We start from the raw sequence: 24,951 nt of genomic DNA, 5'->3' as shown, positions 1-24,951 counted from the left end.
GTATTAGTCCATGTTGTAATTAATAGTTTAAAAATGCAAACATTAATTTATCAATTTAGTATTAAAAATACTCATTAAACCTTTTTGTGTATAAAATAATTTTAGACACTCTTTATAAACACTTGCTGCCTATATCTGAAGTGATCTTGCTTTAATGTGCAATTCAAATTGCATATGTTCCAAAAGGAATCAACATTTACTACATGTTCCATAACAATGTGCTGTGCTCATTATTGAAACGTTGGAAGATGGCTAGCTAGACATATGTTTTAAAAATCAAAATCATGCTGTGCCTCCCAAATGACCAATAAATCATGTGAGTTTGAGTGTAACTAGTCACAGGATCTACTGATCCACTCCATGCTCGCATATCCTGTGTTTTGGCTCCTTTTGGTCCAGTACATTGAATTTAAACACTTTTGGAAACTATCCTAAAGCAGTAAAGCAGTAAAGCATCTTTAATCTCAGAAATATTTCAGAGCACCTTCATGTGTAGAACATCTGCACATTTCCAGAATGTTCAGGGGGCTCTGATGAGCAGCAGGACTCGATGACTCGATGAGTCAGTTCTGACATCACACCGGAGTGTAGGCAGTCTCTGTACTCGCAGCAGTGATGAGCATGTTGACTTGTGGTTCTGTCCACATGTGCAATACATTCCAGTCACATATGTGGCTCTCCATGAGGGTTGTGGTGTGTTAACACACGTTGGTCACAGCACCGACTGCAGTGCCAGTGTGTTCAGATTGTTTCTGCAGTGCCAGTGTGTTCAGATTGTTTCTGCAGTGCCAGTGTGTACAGAGTGCTTCTGCAACATGGCACAGCTCCCAGTGAAAACAACAACAACATATTTCTTGGACAGAAACATAAAATGTGTATCTAAAAAGACTCTTCAAGTGTGTTTTGTGGGTATTGTAAGGATAAATGTGTTAATAGACAATACAATTTGACTTTAAGGCATTTATTTGAAGTGCTAATTTGCTGTTTGATTAATTAGTTAAGTCAAAGTTTTGCTAATCTATTAATAAATATCTATCTGACGATCTGTCTTTTATTTACGTATAAAAGGTGACCATATTAGAATATATTATACACTGTCTCCCTCTGCTGGTCAACATGCTCCCTACATGCAGTTGAATGAATACAAATTACAGCGTGTGGATGAAGCAGGAAGCAGCATTGGCCAAACACCAGCCTGTAATATTTACAGGCCAGAATCCTATAATATAATATAATATATAGTATAATATAATATAATATAATATAATATAACACTTCTCTTTATTTCTTTTGAACCATTTTCAGTTCAGTTATGAACTGTGACTCTAATCCACATGCAGTATGTGTATTTATCCAGCAAAGGTATAGAATGTAAATTTTATTTAATGATGTGAATAAGATTTGATGTGAATATACATATTGTAAATTATATTGTTAAAATATTGTACTTTATCACTGATTTCATGTACCTGGAAATGTCAAGAAACACTGACTGTTGAGTGTACTGGGTCCTACATTCAAGTAGTATGACTAGTACAAGCACTTGAGTCACTTAGATCAGAGATTCATGGCTACAATAATCCAATATGAATTTTAGATAAAATTAAAAGATGTGATGTTGACTATTACATTACCAGTAAGAGAAAAATTAAACATGGTAATTAAGAAAGATCTCTTGTATATTTTTCATTTTTCTGTATATCTGTCCTAGGTGTGTAGGATTTGCATTTGCATGCTGGTTGAACACTGACAACAGATGAAAATTCAAATGAAATGTCATTAATTTATTGTTCTTTTTAAATCGGAGTTAGTACAATGGCATAAACTTCCTTTCTATTGAACATAGCACCAAAATCAATCATTTCATTAGAAAATCCCTACAAACTGAACATACACAGGTAAATAGGCCTCAGTACATCTTTGGATAAAACATGGCCAGTGAGCCTTTTTCCTTTCACCACAGTACCTACTCTCAATCAACATGCATTGTTTGCACTTCAAGTATACATATTAAAAATAATCGTATTTCACAATTACAAAACTTAAATTGTTAGTACATGTATATATAAATGACAGATGTTTAAATTTCTACACATTTCATGGCACATAGTGCATCAAGTAATCCTTACATTTCTGATACAGACCTCATAGTTCAGTTGCCTATAAAAACAACGATAACCAAAGATTTGTTTGCTACTCACATATATTCATTAGACCCGCGGAACTGTTCTTTCAGTCTGAGACAAACTAAAATTACATCTGAATGTCTGTGGATTCTAGTACATGCACCTACATGACAATACTGGTTCAGAGCCTAATGTCAGCTCAGGTCATTGCCCACTAATTTCAGAACTCCTGGTTTGCACTTTTGATAAACTAAAACTAAAGGGCAGGGGTAATCCTGCATTATGATAAACTAGAACTAAAGGGCAATCATGGATCGTGCATTTGGTGCAATGAACTTGGTTAACATGGAAAGGCCACACTGGGCACTAGGTGTAGTACAAGTCTATTCTGTAGATGATAAAACAGAAAGATGGATGTATGATGTATTGAGGCCTTGAGAAGCTTATTTCAAATGGTATTCCGGTATCCTCCTCCTCTGTTTAGAGGTAACTTCAGTAGTAAAAACCACCATTATATTCTTAATCATTTAGAAAGTTAGTGGTTACTAACACTTTAAAATGTAATACCTTTTCTGCAATATATGACACAAATGGTTTGCCATTGGTAGTAGTCACTGTGACAAAGCTATACACATATCTACATTATATAATTTCAGAATAAATATTGTCAAACATAAATAGTAATAAAATACGTTATGAATAGCCACTGTTGTCAGAGGTAGGGTCAAATTGTTATGTTACAAGCTAAGCAACCAATCTAGATCTGGTATACACATGACCTAGAAAGGTAATGTAATTTTTTTGATTGACTGAGTAAACTGATATGACCTATTTAACAACTGATTGTATAAATGTGTATGATGGCCATTACCATCATGTACACCAAATAATGCCAATGCAGCACTGTGGTGACAGGCACAAAAAAGAAAGAAGGTAAAAATATATATCTAAATAGTATGATAACAATCATAGTCATGTTTTCTTCACTGAAATTATTCTTATTTTTACTATAGTAAATCAATTACTTTTCTGGCTACATACATTATAGTGACAGACTTCTGAGTTCTGCTCCACAGTAGATTCACTTCTCAGTAATTTACAGTGCTTGGTTCTGGCCTCTGAAACAAGGCTTTAAGGTGATATCCCAAAAGCACTGTAGTGCCAACTCAGTCAACCATATTCAAATTATCACTTTTATGATTTTATGATAATTAGGATGATCTCATCATTATGGTTTGTTTAAGAAGTGATACTCAAGCTATGAACATTCATAAACAATACAGACAGGTTCTGATATGTACATTGTCTCATCAAGCTATTTGCTGTCGTAAGGCTTTTGTCTTCAGTTTAAATAATAATTTAAAAAACAGTAACACCATTTTAGGAACTATAACTTCTCAGTCCTTAGTCAGAGTTGTCACATTCACATCCTCCAGAGCGCAGTCTTTCAGTGGCTATTCTTTTTTTTTTTTTTTTACTTCTGTCATGGATCTAAAGATGCTCATAATCATCAAATATTCCCTTTTGGAGTATGGACTGTACATATGATCACTGACTTCACAGAGAATGTCAGTCTAAAAAAGCATTCTGCCCTTTACAACACTTCTGTAACTAGGAAAGAAAATGTTCAGACACAGTGAAATGACAGAAACACTCTATAGAAGCTTTTGAAAGCTTTTGTCTTGTTTTGAACAGATGCTGTGATCCTTACACTCGGACGTTGTCTCTTTTGTCGTAATGCATATACTTTTGTGGTATGGGATGCACCTCTTATATAGCAGGACAGGAGACCCTGCCTGTCCGAACACTCTAACCAGACTCTTGTCGGGGAAGCCAAAGCCTGTGTCTCCAGGTCTACATTTGGTAGTGATTACTGACTGCTGTGCATCTGGGTGCTCAGTGGAGGAGGTGTGAGTTTGCTTGGTTCCAGCAACTTGGTGTTTTTGGAGGGAAAGCTAGAGCTGTGGTTCGCTTGTGTCCTCATCATTTACTGCAGCTGCCAAGGACAGATTGAGGGAGGTGGAGAGTGTGCAGGATGAAGCAAGATTAACTAAAACTCAACCACCATTTCTGTGTCTCTTTTGGATGGGCTGATACCATAGCAGAGGGGGACATGGTGAGTGCAAATCTCCACTCGATTCGATGAGCCCCTTTCACTGGACTTGGACGAGGAGTCCAGCTTGAGGATGCGGCAGACACTTCCCACAGAATCCTCCACAGCGGCCATAGATCCGTGTTCCATCCTGAAGGGGTGTGGAGATGAAATGAGTGTTTAAACACAAGATTGACATTTCCATGCAGCCAGTGAAAAGGCATATACAAATACATATGAAGTGGGGCAAATGTGAATACATTTCACATCCTGATTTAATCAGATAAATGATCTTGGAGCGCAAATGAATACAAGAAAACCTTTTAGTAAGGCATTTTTAGTACATTGCTTTTGTGAACTTAACAGTAATACTCTGGGTACCACTCTTGCGCATGCATGTGGCTCTAAATACATGCGCAGACATAAAGCATAAGATCACAGGGCAGGCATTTGTGGACTTGGCAGAAATCTTTTGCTTTTTTCATGACCAGTGAACACAGGTATCATTAAACACACCACCGCAATATCCAATCAGATATCAGATGAGCTGATGACAGTGCAGTGACAATTTCATCATGGCAGCAAACATGCAGGAACAGCAGTGCAAGCAAACATTCATGAGGAGACAGAAATGCTTGTACAGAAATAGGGCACTTGAAGCATTATTATTAACATTGTGATATGCATAAAATCAATATTTATGTGACTGTGATATGGCTAAGTATTTAAATGATTATAATTGTCTGCGTGTAATGAAATAACAACTGATTTCCATTTAATAGTCACAATAGAATTGTTTTTCCTTATGAAAAAAATTAATAAAACAGTTGTATTTATATTTTTAATGGGGTGATGCTTGTGGTGATTGTGGAGGTTAAATCTCATTATGAGAAAATGGACAGGTATTCATGTGCCCGCGTGAAGTGAAGAAAATGCCATGTGGCTCTTGTACCCGCGTTTGTGTTTGTGGTCAGAGGAGGCGCTAATGCACTGGTGCAAACTCTGTTTTAAGCCAAAATGAAATCAAAAATACTGTTGTGTGCCATATGATTATCCATTAGTCCTCAATCCATTAGTCCTCAATCTTATGCCATCATGACAGCACATTCTGCCAATCTGTATCATACATTCTCCTTACCTCTGATCGATGCACTTTGATGGAGACATAGTTGCCATGGGAGACCCATTTAGTTGACTCAGCAACTTTCAGTCCCGTTCCAATGAGATTGATGCTGAACTGACCCTAACACATCAAAGAATTGCTTTAACTATAACTGCTATAACTGCTGCATCATACAGAGATGAAATTGCCAGATCAGTCATTCAGAGTTAGATCCCTACCTGTGGGCATCTGGCAGCACTGTAACAGTCTCCAGCAGTGGCAAAGGGGACCGGATGGCCAAGAAGGGTTTGAGAGAACTGCACATCTGTGGCTGCAGCAGAGACAACACAAGTCAACAAAATGGATTGCACCCACGAAGAACATGAAGCACTTTAGCCAACAGGGCCAAATCATGTTAGGGAAACAGAAAGCCAGCAAACTCCCCTGCAGTACTCCCTTACTGTCCGGCCTCTGAGAAACTCTGGGTCTTCCCCTCTCTTTTTCTTTGATTAAAAGCCTTTGCCTCAGCTGTGGGTGTAGAGGACAGGACGACAGTGCTAGTGGCCTGCCCCCACAACTGCTACTAATATCCCTGCACACTCCTCTATCTTTGTGGGTATGTCAAAGCCACTCTCTCATAACTGGCCAAATAAACTCAAGATTGCCTGCACCAACTATTGACTGCAGTGTGAGCTACCAGCAAATGTCCACACACACACACACACACACACACACACACTGACTGTTTTGTAAGGCATAGAATGACAAAATCCAGTCACAATCGGGTTCGTGGAATTATATTTTCATATTTACATATTCAAGATTCCATATTCAAGATGCACGTCTTTATTTAGAGTGTAAAGAATGAATTAAACAGTGTAGAGAGGCAGCTCGGTCCGGTCTCATGCTGGATGAATGATCAGGTCAGCACTCTGTTGTCACTCACTGATGATGCGCATGGTGCCAAGGTCCAGCCTCACTCTGTGGTAGAGAGTGTAGCCCACTGCAGGGTAGTCGGTCCTGCAGTCACAGTCCTGCTGCCTGCTGCCATTATACGGACACTCGAAGGGGTTGTTCAGCCTGACAGCAGGCATTACATCAGAGGGCAAAAATATTATGAAACCCAATATAGCCCAATACAGTACCTCATCTTTAAGATTGATTTAAACAGTCAGTTTGTCATATTTCGCTTACTGATTTATTTCTTTGTTAACAGTAAAATGATTAATTTAGAAGCACTTGACATTTGACACTGAAGAGATGATTACCTGAGTGACTAAAATGAGACAATAATGAAGTGAGGCCCACCTGTATCCATACACCTCTGAGTAGTTGTCAGTTTGGCCACTACGTAAAGTCACATACTCCTTGGGAAAGTTGGTCTGCATTTCTGCACAGTAAATCTGAAGAACCTTTGATTTAACTCTGAGGTAATGTTCGCCATCTTTTCGAATACCCTCTCTCATCTGCAACTCCTTGCAGGTAGGGAACAATTCACCTGGAAAAAAAAACACTGTAAACTCAACAAAAAGAAGACATTAAGGTTTTGATAATAAAGAAGCTCCTATTGAACCTTTTATGCAAGTATATATGTTTGTCAAATTAGCATGCAGGGACTTCCACAATCTTTAACCAATAGTTTTTATCCCACCAAATGTTTTTTTTATTTCCACATGGATTAAGACAAATGTTCGTGGGTTCTCTGATTGGCATTAATGCTTGACTGTTGAATTCTCCTATTACCTGAGCATATCCTTGTAATTTTGTATAAGCCTGACTTGGCAAGAAAAAGAGACGACACAACACTCAAGCTCACGCCAAAGCCATGTGAAAAGCATCTGAAAGCCAGGGAACCAACTTGCGAACCTTGGCATACGGCCTGTGCTAGGGTCAAAAATGGGCCCCACTTGAGAGTCTGAGTCCCACCAATCAAAAACCTTGCATCAACAGCTTTTAAAATGTTCCCTTGAGGGGCCTAGGTATTTATCATTTCAAAGATAAATGGCTTCAAGCGGGGTTGAAAGTCAGGGTCTCCACTCCAGATTCTTAAGGGGAAAAAATCACTCAAAACAAAATCAGGTCTTGGGTTGGTTTCCCAGTACAGCCCATTTAATACCATTACAGAACATATTTGTATGTGCATATGCAACTGCCACAGGGAAGACAACCGGAGAAGAACCACATGCTGGAACACCGACAACCAGAGAAGGATCATGTGCTGGAACACTGACAACCGGAGAAGAACTATATGCTGGAACACTGACAACCGGAGAAGAACCATGTGCTGGAACATCGACAACTGGAGAAGATTCATGTGCTGGAACATTGACAACTGAAGAACAACCATGTGCTGGAACATTGCAGCAGAAACTGCTTTCTGGCTTAGAGGTGCGGTATATGACAAAATTAGAAAAAAATAAGTTGTTTTTTGTTAAGGTTTTAAAAGTTTTTTAAAAATTAAGGTATAACTTTTTAAAATTAAATTAAGCTCAAAGTCAGACAAGCTCTGTCCCATTTTGATGCAGAGATGAATGCTGTTATTTCAGACATTAGCAAAAGTTATTTGAAAGTGCAACAGAGTAGCCCATTTTAAAATGATTCCACTGACTTCAACTGGACATGAATACACTTTCCAGTGTACACCTCTGGTGGTTTGCCTCCATACTATGAGCATAAGCAGATAATAATACTCACACTGTCTCTGCCTGCAGGTTACGTGGGAATCAGGCCGGCTGGAAAGAAGGCAGTTTTTGGAGGGAAGATGCTTTTCAGTGAGACATTCTACCCTTCTCTCCATTACCCCTGCACCACATGTCTGAGAACACTGAGGACAACACAAAAATTATATACAGGGAAAATGAGATTTTCAATCATATTGTTTAACATTGGCAGGCACTATTATTTTCACAATTCATACTACATTTATATACAGAACACCTAGAGAAGTGAGGTTTGTTGAAGTAGCAAATGTATGGATGGACACCACACACACACACACACACACACACACACCTTGCTCCATGGTCCTACTTTCCAGTATCCAGGCAGCGGGCACTCAGGGAGCTGGCATGGCCTGGTGTTGGCTGGGGCAGGCTGCAGGCACTCAGAGCCCAAGGCCTGGGTGTAAGACTGGTCTGCAAACACCTTCAGGTCTTGGACAGATGGCACTGTAGAGCATAACACTGCTCTCTGCTGGGAACCTATACCACAACTCACAGAACACTGAACACACAATGGGTCTTTTTCAGTACCTAGTGAGCTCTTTACATTTTATGTCAATCTTCTGAATGGATCATTAGTGTACTAAAACATTTCTAATATTAAAATTATTTATTAACATTATTAATGAAGATATGTCACCTGTGTCCATGCTGCAGTTACCCAGACGTACTGACAGGGGGCGATGAAGCAGGGTTGATATAGGACAGGCCTGGTTAAGGGGCTGCACAGGTCCTGTAAGACATGGTTCATTGCCTTATCCACACACAGGACCTCCCTGTGTTTTATGCCGTCTCCACATGAAGCATTACACTGGAGACACAAACACACACACATACAGAAAATATGTCAGAGTCCAGAGTTCTGCAATGTAATGCTACAGAATTCAGAGTGATGAAATTAGAGGATTGACCAGAGGGAGTAGTGTTGTGCGGCTCCTAAAATGCCTCCAGTTCTAGATTTCATTAACAGAGGCAGCCTGGGCAACATGAAGATCATCACGCCAAAGGCCAAAATGAAGCAAAGTATAAAAAAGATAATGTAATGTGGGAAAAACATTTCAAAAAAATAATTCTTAAATGACAAATTCTGATTTTTAAGAGCTCGGAAGCTCTTCTACTGTAACAGACTACATGTGAGCACATCTCAAAGGCAGTGTGGCTTGGCTTTGCTTTAGTTCAGTGCTCTCCAAAATGGCTCATATCCTTAGAGGATGGATAAAAGAAAGAAGATGAGAAGAAAAAGGAGGAGGATAAAATGACATCATTGCCATGTAAGGGAGAGAGAGATTGGAATCAGGGTACTAAGTCGTGTGATGTATTATCAGGCAGTGATGTTATCATTCAAACGTTCAGCTGGGTTAGGAGAACATCGGGCTACCTCTGCAGTAGCAGGCTGAATCTCCTCTGCCCTCCTCTCTTAACATTTGCTCATCTTTCTGATCCTAACATGACACTCCCTCAAGGAATCTACATGAAAATAACTTTTCTTTCTTTCTTTCGTTTTTCTTTCTTTCTTTCTTTCTTTCTTTCTTTCTTTAGAACCATTAGAACCTCATGCTCTCTCCTTTGTTCTCAGCAGGAGCTTTTGAGTAAATCTCCCACAATTCCTTTGAGGTTCATTAAAAATCTGCCAACCAGACATGGCACGCTCTTCATTAATAAAATGAGTATGGTATTGATTCTAGTCTGCCTATTAAAGAATAAATAGCAATTGATTCACACCAATAAAGTCAAATTGCTATCTAAAATTCCTACACTCCATATAAAAGGCCTAAGGTATATAGGTTTACTGAAGATGATCGCAGATGTTCACTAAGCACTTGAAGGTGTGTGGGCTTGTTCAGATAGCTTTGAAGTTCATAGAATAAAGAAAAAAAGAACCACAGAGCCAAGTGAGGTGCCCAACCCATGTACATCCATAATGCTCTATCAAGGTGGCAAACCTAAGCTGAGCTTGCAGCTCCAACAATGTTCAGAGATCAAGTGCAAATGAGTGCCAAGTACTCAGATATGTGTGCAAGTAAAGTGGAAGGCTTTAGTTTAGAAAAATAATATGCCAAGTTATTTAAAGGTTAGCTGATAAAGGCAAATACTATGGCAGGCCAGCCAAATGACTAGATCTAAAGACAAATTCCACAAAAGTGAGTAGACGACACAAAAAGCCATTTTATAGGCAAGATCTCCTTAATGCACAAACAACAATCCCCTATGCAAAATAAAAGAATTATGTAGGAGCAGCCTGTTCCAGAGACAATGACAAAGGAGAAGACCTACCTGCCGCCACTCGCTGGCAGACCAGGTGTACTGAGGGCAGCCTGGGAGAGAGCAGGGCTGCAGGTTCCGGGGCCGCATGCCACCATCACACATCTCTGCCCTCATGCGGCCATGACCCTTCCACCTGCAGTACACGTCACGGGTCTGCACCCCCACGCCACATGTGGCCGAGCACTGTTTAGTGCGCGTGCACAGACACACACACACACACGCACACACACACACACACACACACACACACACACACACACACACACACACACACACACACACACACACACAGACACACACACACAAAACCATCATGTTTTTGAAGGAACTATCATACACATATTTTATTTTTTTGCATGTAAGTCCCAAGGGGCTGAAGCATGGACACTGATGAGATATATGTCACATCCATTCCCTTCTATATTCAAGATCATTTCTGCCTTTAAGTCACAGACGCTCTAATACCTCAATCCAGAACCTCCTGTCCTGTTTACTTTTCAGCAAGAGCATCACACACATTTATGTCTCAACACTTCCAAGAAAAACACAAAAGTGTTTCATTTGTTTCTGTCAAACTTCATTTGTATTGTCTGTGAGGGCCATATGCTTAAAGCAGCAGAAATCCTATCAAGGGAGCAGATCTCTTTGCATCACTAACTCTGTGTACCTGCTCATTTTCTTTTGTTCTGTCCCCCTGCAACAGAACTCGTGCAAAAGATCAAAGAGGAGCAAAAGTGAGGTAAGTGCACTTGGGTTTTCTTTCTTCCCGTGGACATGTCATGCTAACGCATACATGGAAATCTGCACTTTGCCACAATTTATTTTGTAGTTAAAGATTTAGTTTAAAAGCAAAACAATTGATGTTGGCTGAAAGTTGATCCTGATGCTTTGTCTAATTAAAAGTGTGAGGACTGCGAAGTTTCAGCAAAAAGAAACCTGCAAGCAGGTGTAACAGACTTAAATCAGATACTGTCATATTATTGTTCTTGTAACTGTGCTTGGATTTCATCTTTCCCTCTGAATGTTCATCTGTGTTTACTCAACATTATTATGACAACATTATGTTCTAGTTGCTTAGGGAATTAAATTTTTTATGCTTTAGATGTCTTTGCCTAGCATCAGTAGATGACATACAGACAATGATGCCGAACTTCAAATGTCACGGTGTATTAATGGCTTCAAGTAGAGTTTTTCCTGAAGTAAATTCCCACAAAGCCCCCCAGCAGACAGACGGACACACGCACACAGACTGAACAATATTCCCAAGGGCAACGTAGTCTACGTGCGGTAACCACTCTCTATTACCCTTCTCTAAACCAAACTCCCCTTAGGGACCATGCCCAGTCGAGAGGCTGCTGAAAGCCATGGAAGGTAGGCTCTGAGGTTTCTACAGTTGTCACATGCATGAATGTTAAGATATAAAACATGTCTCTATGCCCTAGTTGTGGATTTCATGGTTTATGGAGGTATGTGAAAGAGGATGATTGCTTCCAGACTGCAGTGAGAGGGATGGAGGAGTGGCTTCTTTACTCAGAGGAGAAAGGCATGGCTCCAATGGGCCTGGGAGAGCCACTCTCAACCCACCTCCACTCAGCCAATGAGATTTCAGGGTTTTCTTGCAGGGCGGGGATTATTTTGACCTTAAATAGGATGCAAGTACTGCTGCATACTCAAACCTGTCCCCGTAACTAGTTCCAGACAGGACTCTCTCTGTTTAGATCTGGCCTCAGGTTGAACTCACAGAACGAGAGAAATGAACTGCAGAACCTACCATGATGGATTGTATGAGAGATGTTAAGAGTAGTTTATTCCTGGTGGTTGGTGATAAATCTGGGATTGTCTTTGTGCCTTCCCAGCTGTGTGTATGCATGTGTGTGTCGGTATGTTCTAAAAGTGTGTCACCCATTATGGACTGCAGGATTCTACTAGAGACACTGAGTGTGTGGTCGGCTCCTCCAAGACTGTATCCTTCTCCTTTCCCCCCTTAAGCAGTTTCTCACTTTCTCTCTCTCAGACACACACACACACACACACACACACACACACAAAGTTACGCTTTGACTAAGTTCAAGTGTATGTACAGATTCCCTGCTGAGATTCCCCAGTCAAAAAATGGCCCTAAAGTGGGGCCCATGTGTGGGTTTGTATTTTATAGTTTGATTATTCTCCATTCTGTGGCATTAAGATGTGTTTTACTGTTCAAACAACAGCAATCCATGTAGAGCTGTATGGTCAATCCATGTAGAGATTTAATTAATAGTTTCTTCAGACATCTAATGTTTCTGTATTTTGAGAAGCTCTGGCCAGTAAGTATTGTGCTGTGGTAGTGTGGTCAGTGGTTTCATTGGGATTGATGTGATACCCACTGCGCCCCACTTGCTGGTCCTCCAGCTGGGACATGGTCCTGCTCTGCAGGGCTTGTGTGTCTTGGGCTGGGGGAGATGAGTGCAGTGCTCTTCTGCTGTCTCCGTCTGGTTGTGGTAAACACAACTGAGCTCCCTCTGCTTGCTCCCCTTGCCACAGGTCACAGAGCACTGAGGAGAAGGACACAGATATGAGCATCAGGTAAAATGAGCCCAGGTAGGAGTCTCAGTAGAAATATTTGACCCAAAGACCATCCTATTTAACACATTAGTCCTAAAGGGGTCAAACAGAAGCATAAGTGGAAAAACAATTCAGAGCACCTAGTCTGGAAGGAAGAGGAATCACACCCTGCTCTAGTTTGTATGAACCCTAATTCCTCCAGATTCTCACATTCATATGCCTGCTACATTTTCTTCTGATATCCCGGTGGCTCCCCTGTTCACGTCAACATAATTATGCAGCATGTAGCAGGGAGATGTGAAAAAGCTCTCATTTGGCATTCACTTCCCCAGGTAACCTTCTCTTCACCCTCTCCAGGAAAATGAACCTTCCAGCTAGCATGGACTGGGAACAGAAGGCTTAAATGTGTGGGCATATGGGTAAGGCAAGACAGGGGGAGGTCTTAAAAACCTCAGGGCAGACAGTCATATGGTTTTAATAAACATGGCTCAAACACAGGAGGAAACTTTCTCAGAAAAACATAAGAAACCATGCCACACCGAGGGCACCAGGAAAAGCCTTGGGCCTCCTCCCTGACCCTGTTAATGTAGACACTTATAAGGCTTAGCTAGATGAGCTTATCTAAACATCAATACAGGTTTATACTCATTAACTTAGCACATGTAATATCCCAAATGATAAATACAATATTTGTGTTTTGGATACATAATAACAATTCCATAACTATTGAATCTCTCTAGTTGTAGTAGTTCTCAAGAGAACAAAATGTACCATGGGATTGAAATTGTCTTTGAGATTAATGGGAAATGGGCCAAATATTGAATATTTAAACTACAATTAGAGGTGAAAAACAGCATAATCTAACAAGGCAAAGGGTTTTCAGAGGATTATGAAGCGAAGACTCAAAGCTAATGCTTGCAAACATGCTGGTGCAGCACTCAGTCACCTTGAACTACAATAGTACCCATTAAACCTTTCCCAAACAGAGCTCACAGGGAAGACAGACACACACACACACACACACACACACACACACACACACACACACACACACACACCACCATTTGCATCACAAACGTGGCAATTACAGAAGCATGTTAAACACAGTGCTTAAGTTTACTGACAAAGAACATCAAAGTGTAGCACTCAAAGTGACTGATCCTGAACATGCAGGCAGACAGAACCTTCTACTCCTCTCACCATAGTCACAGACCAGCACTGAGGCGAACACTTACATGAGGGACATGGAGGGGGGGCTGAGTGTGTAAGCCCCTCCTCACTGCTCCCAGAGTGAAAGAGGAGAAGAACACAGGAGACAGGAAGAAAGGTGGAAATCCCAGCCGTACAGAGCAGTGAGTGAGCAGTACCCGCTCAGAGGGCTGGTGGTCAGCTTGTCTGCTCTTCACTCGTTCTGCTCATCTGGTGCTCAAATGCTAATGGCACAGAGAGCTGACACAGACCGTGTCAGGAGAACATGGGGAGAAACCCTGCTGTGGGCCCATGCCCATAAGGTAGGTGACATTCGGATATAGAGAAGAAAATGCCTGTTCGTGTTTAGCATTCTCCAGAATAGCAGGAAAATCCCACTGAAATGCTACAAGACAAGACTGTCATGCTAGTATTTTGAACAAAAGATTAAGGGCTGCTAAGCTTGAAATGATCTTTAACGAAAGGTATAGATAAAACATTTCTGAGTTTTTCATGTTAATGATTCTAGATGTAAATATATCATAAGATATGTGATCTTAATTGTAACACAATGCTGCTTTATAGTCAAGTAAGACAACTTGGTGAAGTAATGCTCATGTTCCTCTCTTTTGTCATTCATTGAAACATTAATGGATATATTTAGCTGATTTATTTTATAGCAGATATTGTAGGGCCTTACTTGTTCTTTTATGTAAGCTTATGTAATTTTATGGCTATCTATGGCTTCAAAATAGAAAATAGATGCCTGAGCCCAATATTATAAGATAACCAGTATGATTATATAGGTACATTAACAGATCCTTATGCAGTCTTTTATACATGACAACTGAGTTAAGATTGGTATAATCTGAGGGTACCTATCTGAAATTAAAAAATGTAAAAACAAAAATGATTTAAAGTAAAATGTAAAAAAAAAATAATAATTTTTTTTTTTTTTTTAAACTGGGAAGAAACTCTAGACATTTAAAATCTCACCATTAAAGATCACTATCTGAATTTGAACTGTTTGGACTAAGTGAGCCCTCTTACAATGAGAAGGGTGTTTGTAGTCTGCTTAGTGGAAGAGCATTTGCTTACACTATGAACTAAATTCTTCTTTGATCATCACTAGTGCCATGACAAGCAAATCAAGTTCTTGGCAGTTTGCTTCATTAAAGAACAGTGGAATTATTTTTACTTAAATTTAGTCATATATTGAAGCAAGAATACAGAGAAATAATTTTATAATAATTGTATAATAAGACAGAATGCTCATCGAAGATTTATTCTTCCTAACCAAAGTCATATCTGGGAGGCAGAAGTTCTTAGTAGTCCCACTGTCACTCTGTAAGCAGGTCAAGCTATTAATTCCTGAATCACACAGGCTGCCTTCTTGGTCATTTTATTTACAATGAAATCTCTTTCAAATGCATTAAAAGCTGAATAAGTACACCATATAAGACAATGTTGGCATGCCAAGGAAAAAAAAAATTATATATGACTATACACAAATGGTACACTGCATGAATGTGCATTAAGAGAGGATATTTACATAGGGATAATCTACCCCATGATGTGCTTCTATATCAAGGTCTTCTTTTGCAGGAGAACCAAAACCTCATGCTAAATTAGGAGAGAGCAACATGGCAGCAGCTGGAACGAATTGTGCCTTTGGTGTCAGGGTGTCAGCGACATAGCTCACACTTATAAACAGCCACACTGAAAAAAGCACCACTGGGAATAGAAACGATGTCTTAATGCTTGGAAATGACATATGCTACATTCTTGTTAAAAGAAAAAAACAGTATTATGAAAAAATGGATGCCTTGAAAGCCAAATCCTAATTCAAAATGTATGTGAAGGATTGCTGCCATTTTACTTTATGAACATATTAGAGACAGGTGGATGAGGCAAATATGAAATTTTAAAAACTGCCTGAAAGAAGTATGCCCTTTCAGAAAACAACCAGGCAAGCAACTTGAAAATGGTTTTCAAAATGGCAAAAACATTTTTGACACAAGCTTCTTCCCGGAGAACATCAAGATAGTCAAGTGAAAGCTGGTAAAGCTAGAGCACTGGATATCTTCCACAATGTTGTCTATAAACGTCAACACCAACCTACCAAAATAAAATCTGCAGCTGTATGTCACCACCAAGATAACAACAGGCAACCTACCTTCAAAAGCTAAGCTGGGACACATTTCCAAGTTTAAATCTAACTTTTGAGGAGTCTTTATGTTGAACTGGGGCACAACCCCTGAGTTTAGAACTATAGAGACATTTGTGCTGACATTTGGTAAATGAGTGAAATATTTTTGAAAATTCTTTGTCCTGAGACACCAAGTTAACTCTGTTTTCACAAGAATTTACAAAACTCCAAGTGTTACAATAATTTAATCCACTTGCACTGCATATATGAAGGATATGGCATACAGACAACCCACAGCTGCCCTTAGTTTAACTACCCTATGAAGTTCCAGTATGGTTTTTCCTAGAAGTCAAGATGAGAACAGGATGTATATACAACCCTGTGGTTTCTCTACTAATAACTCTCTTGTTAGCTAATGTTTTATAGGATCTTGTTTTTTGTCATCCTTTAGACTAACAGGACAATTTTTTTAAAAAAAAGCCTCTATCTGAGAATTTAGCTGGTAGATTTGTGTTCTAGTCATTGAATTTGCTGAAGCTTAACACCTGTTCCATATGTATCACATTAAAACATTCCTCCAAGATGAGCGTTCTCTGTTTACTCTGCCTCATTTTATTGACACATGACAGGGGAATATGTTCTAGTGCTGCTATATTACAGTACTGTATTTACCAAGGCACATCACAGTGCTGCATGTACTAAGGCACATCATCTGGATACCTTTGACTGCATCAGAGAGTGTATTAAGAGTATTTGGAGTTCCAAAAGGTCTATAGTTTGGAAGATACGAGACATGAGCAGTTGTTCATTTTGTTGGTATGAAATTAAAAAAAAAACGTGCATGAGTCACTCCACACTGAGTTTAACTACATATTATTTTTCTACAATATTGAAATTGGTACTGCCTAAAGACAATGCCTATCATTTAAAAATGAAGCCAACTGAAAATTAATGCTATTAATTGCTGTGAACTGTTAAAGGTGCAAAACATTTTCTGATTAACTATCTAGAAATAATTGTAGTGGTATTTGCTCCAGTTTGAACCACTGGAGACCTTTTGACTTCATGTGTATGGCTGAAGTGGTAATAATTACTTTAACATGTGGGTTGATGATGTGAGTTGAAGACTGTATCATTGATATTGCCTAATTATCCACAGAAACAGGTTTGGATGCGTAACTCTGACAACCACGTAGACAGAAACATAGGTATTTCCTCCCCATCTGTGCACCAGCAGCAATCAGTCTACACACAGCTCAAGCAGAAACAGACCAGACAGGCAAGGAGCTGAACAGTATATGCAGACAGAGGCTAAACGGACAACATATCAACACCTATAAAAGGAACAGTTATAAACACTACCTTCTCTACAGTAAGTTGTCATCTTTCCAGTACATCCAAAGAAGTCATGTTTTGATTCAGTGCAGGTTTGCATTACTACACATTACTATTTCAGCTTTAATAAAATGTTTACAATTTTGGCATAAATTCCTCTCATTCATTTTACCCTAGTATGTTAATGTTGCCAATTTGAAACTTTTGAAATGCAATGCATACTGATAAAATGTTGTGTCAAAGTGCATTGAGGTACAAAGGAACAATGTCTTCAACACAGATAGAGAGAAGCTTTGTTTTAAACATCATTGAGTAGGTTTCAACAGTGTATAGACAAACTATAAAATGGAAGAAGTGTATCACGTCAAGAACGCAATGAAATGCCAAAGACCAGGTTTATTTTACAGCCTGAACACACTCATTGGAAGCCCATCTTAAATACTTCCAGATTCTAATCTCATTCAATTTGATCATATTTTATTCACGCAGTACTTGCATAGAAAGTAGGCCATACGTTTTATCTCAAAACAAAACCATTTTGACTCTCCTAAGCCTGTCCAAAGGGAAAGATTTAAAGATCTTTAAATCTTGCATTACTACACTTGCAAGAACCAATACAGAAAGTCTGCCAAAGAATGAACATTCTAGCAAGACTCTTTTTGCATTCCACCATCCAATTTATGTTTTTATAAGTATTTTGTGTCTTTTACTAATGCAACCTGAAATTTATGCTCCATAGTTCATCTGGAATTATTTTTTAGTGTTATGGGGTAGGATATATAGCGCATGCAATATGTACTACCTCATAACAGTAAAAATCAACTGTTGTAATGCATTGTTGCCTGCTTTTACTTAGACCTGTTTAAAAATTTGAGCTTATACGATACTTTGCTTACTGTTAAGCATAATTTACTGTCTTTTAACTTAAAATGAGAATTCAAACATATGGTCTTGCATAAACAACTATTATTAACTTCAATTTTAAATGTTACAAAATAAAATAATTGCATTATATATAGAATAATTACAACAAAACAAAACAACCAAAAACTGTTTTCTTACTGTGACAATAATTTGTTCTGTGGAAAGATTTGGCTTGAGCCAGTTTATTTGATCTTGTTTCCCTTTTATTCAATGCAAGGACGATATTAAAGATTAACAGTATTGTAAAGATTAAAGTATTGTATGCTATGTTGTTTGTTTTTTTTAAAAGGTACCATAATCACCAATGGAACCTTGGCATGATCTGTTTTCAAGGTAAGTCTTATATAGTAAATATGCCAGTTTTAGTAGGGTAGTCATTGGTTAGCCAGAATGCTTACTGAGAAGTTCTACAGTTTTTTATTTCTGAGAACTGCTGTTATATAGGCCTAGATTACTGGGATGCCTAAAAGTGAACATTTGTTAGATTTCAATTAATCATTAATTTATTTTTTACATACATTATCAAAATTACAGCATATACAACATATATACAACATGTATATAGTTTAGCTCTATAGCAATTACTGTATAATTATGATAATGACTATTTTTATAAATGTTTGAAAAGCAACTGAACCACAACATGTCAACATCAGGCTGATGTGGGGAAGTCTACATAGTTACTGCTACTAAATTCACATGGTTACTGCTACTAAATTCTAATTGAATGTAGTGAAAGGGACATCAGACACTAAGACATACCCTGCACTTATACAATAGCATATGTACATCCTAAATTGATTCAATACAATGGCATACACTATTGCTAAGCTGCTATTTCCTTCTCTGCTAGCCAAAGATTTAACATCATTGACAATAAAGTTGATCTTTTTTAAGACTTTATTGCATTATTTCTAGCTAATTTCTATCAAGGCGGAGTACTCACACCCTAGAGAACAGCTTTGCAGAAATGCAAAATAAAGTCAATGAAAACCTGCCACAAAGCATCGCTTATAAGCACACACAAACTCACACAAATATTATATATGGGTATAATATCATCTCCACTTACAGATATTTTAATTATTTCCATGCATGGAATGTAGACATATCCTTACGGAGACATACAAAATGACCAATGCAAAATTGAAAACTTACATAATTTATTTAGCAAGTATCTCCATAAGCTACCAGATGTGTCCATCATTAATACCCATTTCTCACAATCCTGAGAAAGTGGCAAAATTGTTGCATTGTGTTCATTCAAAGATCAATCAAAGGCCCTTTAATATTTTTTATAAGGTACTATTAATTTGAAAAGCATTATTTTACTTTCTCAGTTAACTTTCATACATGGCCATTGTTAGTTCAAGCTTTTAAAGTGGCTAACTAACTGTGTTTTTTAAAAATTAGTTGATTGATTTTAAAAAGTAACAGTATGTTGCTTGTTACACATAAGTCCATTTCAAATATGAAATCATACAGTTAGTAGTTTCATTTCTGAGCTGAAATATGTCTAAATGACATTGTTGGGGCTGATTTAAACCATTACATTCAGAGAAGAACAAGTTTCTGGGGAAAAAAATATTTTGGAGAGATGCATTTCCTATCAGCTGCTATTTCTAAAGACTTGTGACAAACTAAGATTTAGCAGGGGATTTCAAGTTTTTAACTATCCTGTAAATAAGTAGTTTGGCAATAAAACAAATCTAATTTACACAATTTTACACTTCCAAAATTATTATGATTTTTCACCAAAATGTTCATAAGTTTCAACAATAAAGCCAAACTCTTTACACTCGGTTGATAGAAAGTATATCCATGACTTTTCTCAAATTTTACTTTGCAAATTTTTAAATACATCGATCTTGTCAACACTGGTTAATGCCACTAACAAAAGAAGTATGTGTTACGTTTCTAGCAAAATGCATTAGATAGCAGGATTATATTAATCATGACCAGATGTATCGATTAATGCTAAAGTGTAATTTGCCATTGATGTTTTCTTGTGTGTCAACAAGTAATTTGGCAAAAAGCACCATAAAAAATACCTTTTCATGACCCAACATGAGCCTCAACTCCTTTCCTTCCCTTGTTTGTTTTGATTCAGCACTTCGCTTTTTCCTTTAACTCTTTAATAAAGATATCCATTGGGCACATTAGTACTAACGCAGCCATAAAGAACACTCCCTCTGTGTTATTATTATTATATACTGTAATGGTTGCCATTATTAATATAACAAGCAATCTTTTGGATTATATCCCACAGTTTTGTTCCTAAAACCTTGCCAGTATTTATTGAAGACCAAAAAGGTTAGTTTTTGTATACTAGATGTTGGACTTCATAAAGGAATTGTATAAGATTGATAAATGTATAAGATTGGAATTGTATAAGGTTGATAATCAATTTCATGCACAGGACTTAAGCAACAATGCTACAAACTGAAAAACAACACAAATTGCATAACCTTAAGAACTTTTAATATTTTTAATAAGCAAATGTAAACATATTTGTGAACGAACCAGATCAGACCACTGAATGTAGCTGACAAAATAAGCACTTACGAGGTAATGGAGTTTTAGCCCACTATGGGTGAACAGAGTGCGTTAAAAATAAACAAAAACTTGGACTTTTTGCAGTTTGTTAACAGTCCATAGAAACTGAGCAGAACAGAAACGAGAGGACTAAAGCGGGGTTCGCAAGACAACTGCAGACATGTAAACACTTGTTTACAGTTAACAAAACATGAGAACAAAGCATATAAGCACTCAATGTTCTACTGTAAACAAATAAATAACTCTCTTGAATTAAATTTCTCAGAAAAAGTAATAACTGGCCCAAAACAGCAACAAATGACCAATCTGTGACTGGACAGAGGTATTTGTGTTTTAACAGACAGGGTTCTGATTGAGCAGCAACAGCAAAAAGCTCTCACAAAGAGCATGCCACAGTGGGGCTTAATCGTCAAATGGTTGACTCTTTCGCACCTATAGTCTTGGGTTGTTTGTAAATCTTATCAGCAATTAGTGTAGGGAGCCTGTTCTCAGAATATTTGTTAGGGATTTTGTAGGGCCTGAAAGATTGCAACATTGGATTGGACATTGCATCTTAAATTCTTAAACTAAGCTATACAGCCAATCACTGGTCATAAAATCATAGCCACAATGAAGAGCTAAATCGTTGCAATGAAATGTATTATTGCACTATATTTGTACATTTGTTTTTTTACTTGTAGGCAAAAATAACAATATAACAAAGGCTGAAGGCAGAAAATATTTTTTGTAATATGACTTTATTAATCTGAACTTGGCAATGTAAGCACTTTTTGGTTTGGAAGTGATCATTTTTGACTTGGAAGTGATAATTTACTACATATCCTATATTATTGGGATTGGCTTTGACTGGAAGCAAGAAGAGGTGGAATGCTGCTCACATTTCTAATTAACATTTATAAAAATCAGCTTGTTGGTCATGTTTGACCAAGTGCATTTTGAGAAATGTCTTGCAGTATGTTATGGCTGTTTTCACAGTTAAATTTAAGAACAGTTTGTTTAGAAAAAGATATTTAATTTTACTATAGTCACTGAGGGGTTTTAAATGCTGTTTCAAATGGAAAAAAAAAAACTTTGTAAAAATAAATCAATTCCATTCATCTTTTAAACACTATTTTCATATCACAGAGAAACATACTCAAAAACAGCATCATTTATATGTCCTATACAACTTGTCAGACCAAAAGCACCAGTGAGAAAATATTAAATATTACTGTGTAAAAACTGCTAAACTAAAATGTCATACTGTACAAAGATATACATACAATATACAGTCATACAATATACAGTTATAGTCATTTGTTGCTGTTTTATAATACATAATAATATAACTCTTATACACAAATATACACTTGTGTTCTTTGATTACAGGGTGCACCATCACTAATAACTACTTAACCTTTTATCATTGAAAATAAATATCACTTTAATTATTTGTCCCCCCATGAAAATAATCAGTGTTGTCAGACAACACAGTCCTGCTAATTTTCAGCTTTCATTTAAAGCCTTTGCTACCGTTTGGCTACATGTGTTTGTAATAATTCCCAGGAGGGAGAAGCACCTTGGTTTTAGGCTAATCAGCACCATGCCAGTGTGAGTTCAGCTATGTTGAGCAGGAGCTGGAACTAGTGCCAAACACTCCCACTCAAGCTTGACTCCAGCACACTGGAGTTCATTGTCACAATGCATAGGTGGAATGAAATGCCTTATAAAGACAGACCCTGAATTGCTGGAGTCCTTCTTGTTGGCTTTTCTGAAACACTTGAACACATTTTTAAAAAGCCAGCTGCTTCCCTAAATCGTATCCATCCAGTTGTTTCATGAACCTGCAATCTTCCCCTTTGTCTGCTCTAAATGACTAATGACAGTTGTACTCATTTGAGCCTCTGCGCTGTTTGAAACTCCGCTGATACTGTGCTACTGGAGGGATTTAAGCTTCTACATTCTTAGAAGCCAACAATTTCCACAGTGTGGAAACACATCAGGTGACCTGTCTTATTTACAGACAGAAAGCAGGAGGAGGAGTGAGAGAAGAGGAGATGGGAAAAAGAGTTTCTATCGTACCGGCTTCCACGGTCGCCTGTGCCAGAAGGCACTGCCAGGACAGGGCTGCGTGTTGCACTGCTCCACGTCAGGAGGCTTGTCCAGCACGTCACAGCTGTGCTCACTCAGCCTCTGCCCAGTGGGACGCTGACACACAACCATCCGCGTCCGCTGCCCCCCGTCACACGACACTGTACACTGAAGGTAAAAGAGAGGGAGAAGAATCGTTTCAGAAAGAGAGGGGAGAGGTCATGAGAAAAGGCATGGAGACATATGTTGTTAAGGTGTGTTAAACCAAGAATACAGAAAAGCCACAAAATTTCCCATTCTGTTTCAGTTAGCTTCCCATTACAAGCCAATTGCTTTTAGGGAAATGTTAAGTCATTTTTAACGGCCAGTATAATCCTTGTTTCGAAATTCTTATTTTATCTGAAGGGGAAAATGGAGTGATAATACTGCTGCTAGTGCTAGTTTCAGCAAGGCATTTACCACACAGCCAAGTTGAGGTCAAGACTGAAGTATGTGATATTTAATCAATTACAGAGTTTTAACTAAGTGCATTAACTTCAAATTTAATGCCAATGAGGACAAGAGTGGAGGACATTAGCAGCCTTTAGCTATTCCATATACAGCTCCAGTTAATCACAGTTAATGAATTATCAAATTGTAGTAGTTTTTTCAGTCATTTTGTTCCAAGCCACCAGCATCATTCATGCACTTTTCATTGTGTTTCCTATTTCTTGTTGTATTTATTGTTGTTAACGTTGAGATTTAGGCAACGGAATTTGGGTAAGTGTAAGTCGTCTTGATTACTCACTTCTCCCCAGATGCCATAGTTCCAGAGAGGACAGGGTCCTGAGTCACAGCTCTTTGACTCGCTGGGTTTGACTCTCTCGTCACAATAACTAGTGCTGTGGCCCTCCGAGTCTTGACACACCACCACTCTTCTCTGAAAACCACCCTCACACGTGCTGGAACACTATGGCAGGGCAAACACAGTCTGATTAGAAAACATACATACAAAACACAAAGGCACTTCTGCTTGCCATGATAAAAGGCAGCATTAACACAGGAACCATCCAGCCAAAAGGTCCAAAAGCATATATGAGAATGACTGGCATGAATGAGTAGATATTATGAATAGATTTTACAGTAAATATGAACAAACATCTGGTATTCTGTGTTAGTAATGACACTAATGTAGGAACAGGGCAACACTCACAATATTTTTAATGACTGTAATAAAGTCTATTGAAAATAACTGGCATTAATTAATTTATTAGAAGTGAAATTATTAAGGCTGTTAAGACAGGTTTCATTATACTGAAAACAATTTTAAATATTTACAGCAATTAGCAGATGTATCCAGTGAGAATTATATGTTCATACATATGAAAGTGGAACCCATGAGCTTAGCTGTTTGCTCTATGTGCTCTAAACCATGTGAGCTAGGGGAGTGCAATTTTACAATGTCTGTAGTTAAAGATGTATAGGCAGTAAAGAACTGCAGTGTAGTATACAGGGTTTCCAGAGAAACAATACATTAATTACAATGTAGTCCACAGGGTTTCCAGAGGAAGCAGGATGTCCTTCATCAGCTGTGCAAGCACAGTGCTTTTAGAAGAGAAGAGAAATACTCTGCTTGGACAGCTGACGTAGGGCCTCTGTCTGAACCATTCTGCTCCTTTGGAAACCCTGTGGACTACACTGTAATTAACATTCTATGTTAGAAAGATAGATTATTGCTGAAAATATTGCTCCCAAGGTTCCCATTTCTTTAATATGTCTGGGTCTGTGTGTGTCTGTGACTGTTGGTGTGGAATAACAGGAGGACATACTGATCCCCAGGGCCCAGTCCGCCACTGGTTGTCAGTGGAGGGGACATTCCAGCTGCTGTGCCCCAGATGGCT

The 24,951-nt window shown here is 38.3% G+C and overlaps 1 protein-coding gene and 1 long non-coding RNA gene across 2 annotated transcripts in view; one reads left to right on the top strand and one right to left on the bottom strand.

Annotated features, from left to right (window-relative positions):
- Positions 1–1,788: 1,788 nt before the first annotated feature.
- The window catches only part of LOC113571825 (A disintegrin and metalloproteinase with thrombospondin motifs 20-like), a 77,971-nt gene continuing 54,808 nt past the window's right edge, over positions 1,789–24,951 (bottom strand). Inside the window, exons 26-38 of the mRNA XM_027000985.2 lie at positions 24,880–24,951; positions 23,859–24,020; positions 23,063–23,239; positions 12,672–12,839; positions 10,315–10,488; positions 8,681–8,851; positions 8,333–8,542; positions 8,015–8,144; positions 6,629–6,818; positions 6,267–6,400; positions 5,560–5,651; positions 5,357–5,461; positions 1,789–4,369 (exon numbers count right to left, since the gene is read on the bottom strand). The exon at positions 24,880–24,951 is cut by the window's right edge and continues 192 nt beyond it. Coding sequence (XP_026856786.2) covers positions 4,280–4,369; positions 5,357–5,461; positions 5,560–5,651; positions 6,267–6,400; positions 6,629–6,818; positions 8,015–8,144; positions 8,333–8,542; positions 8,681–8,851; positions 10,315–10,488; positions 12,672–12,839; positions 23,063–23,239; positions 23,859–24,020; positions 24,880–24,951 — 1,875 coding nt within the window. The 3' untranslated portion in view covers positions 1,789–4,279. The remainder of the gene's footprint in view (positions 4,370–5,356; positions 5,462–5,559; positions 5,652–6,266; positions 6,401–6,628; positions 6,819–8,014; positions 8,145–8,332; positions 8,543–8,680; positions 8,852–10,314; positions 10,489–12,671; positions 12,840–23,062; positions 23,240–23,858; positions 24,021–24,879) is intronic.
- On the top strand, positions 14,183–16,777 carry LOC113571826. Its single transcript, XR_003410032.2, has 2 exons — positions 14,183–14,360; positions 15,643–16,777. It is a non-coding gene; the product is annotated as an uncharacterized LOC113571826 (long non-coding RNA).

This window comes from Electrophorus electricus, chromosome 2, assembly GCF_013358815.1.
Source record: "Electrophorus electricus isolate fEleEle1 chromosome 2, fEleEle1.pri, whole genome shotgun sequence".
NCBI classification, from domain to species: Eukaryota; Metazoa; Chordata; class Actinopteri; order Gymnotiformes; family Gymnotidae; genus Electrophorus; species Electrophorus electricus.
Note: the sequence above shows the minus strand (reverse complement) of the source record. Positions and strands in the feature narration are given on the sequence as shown.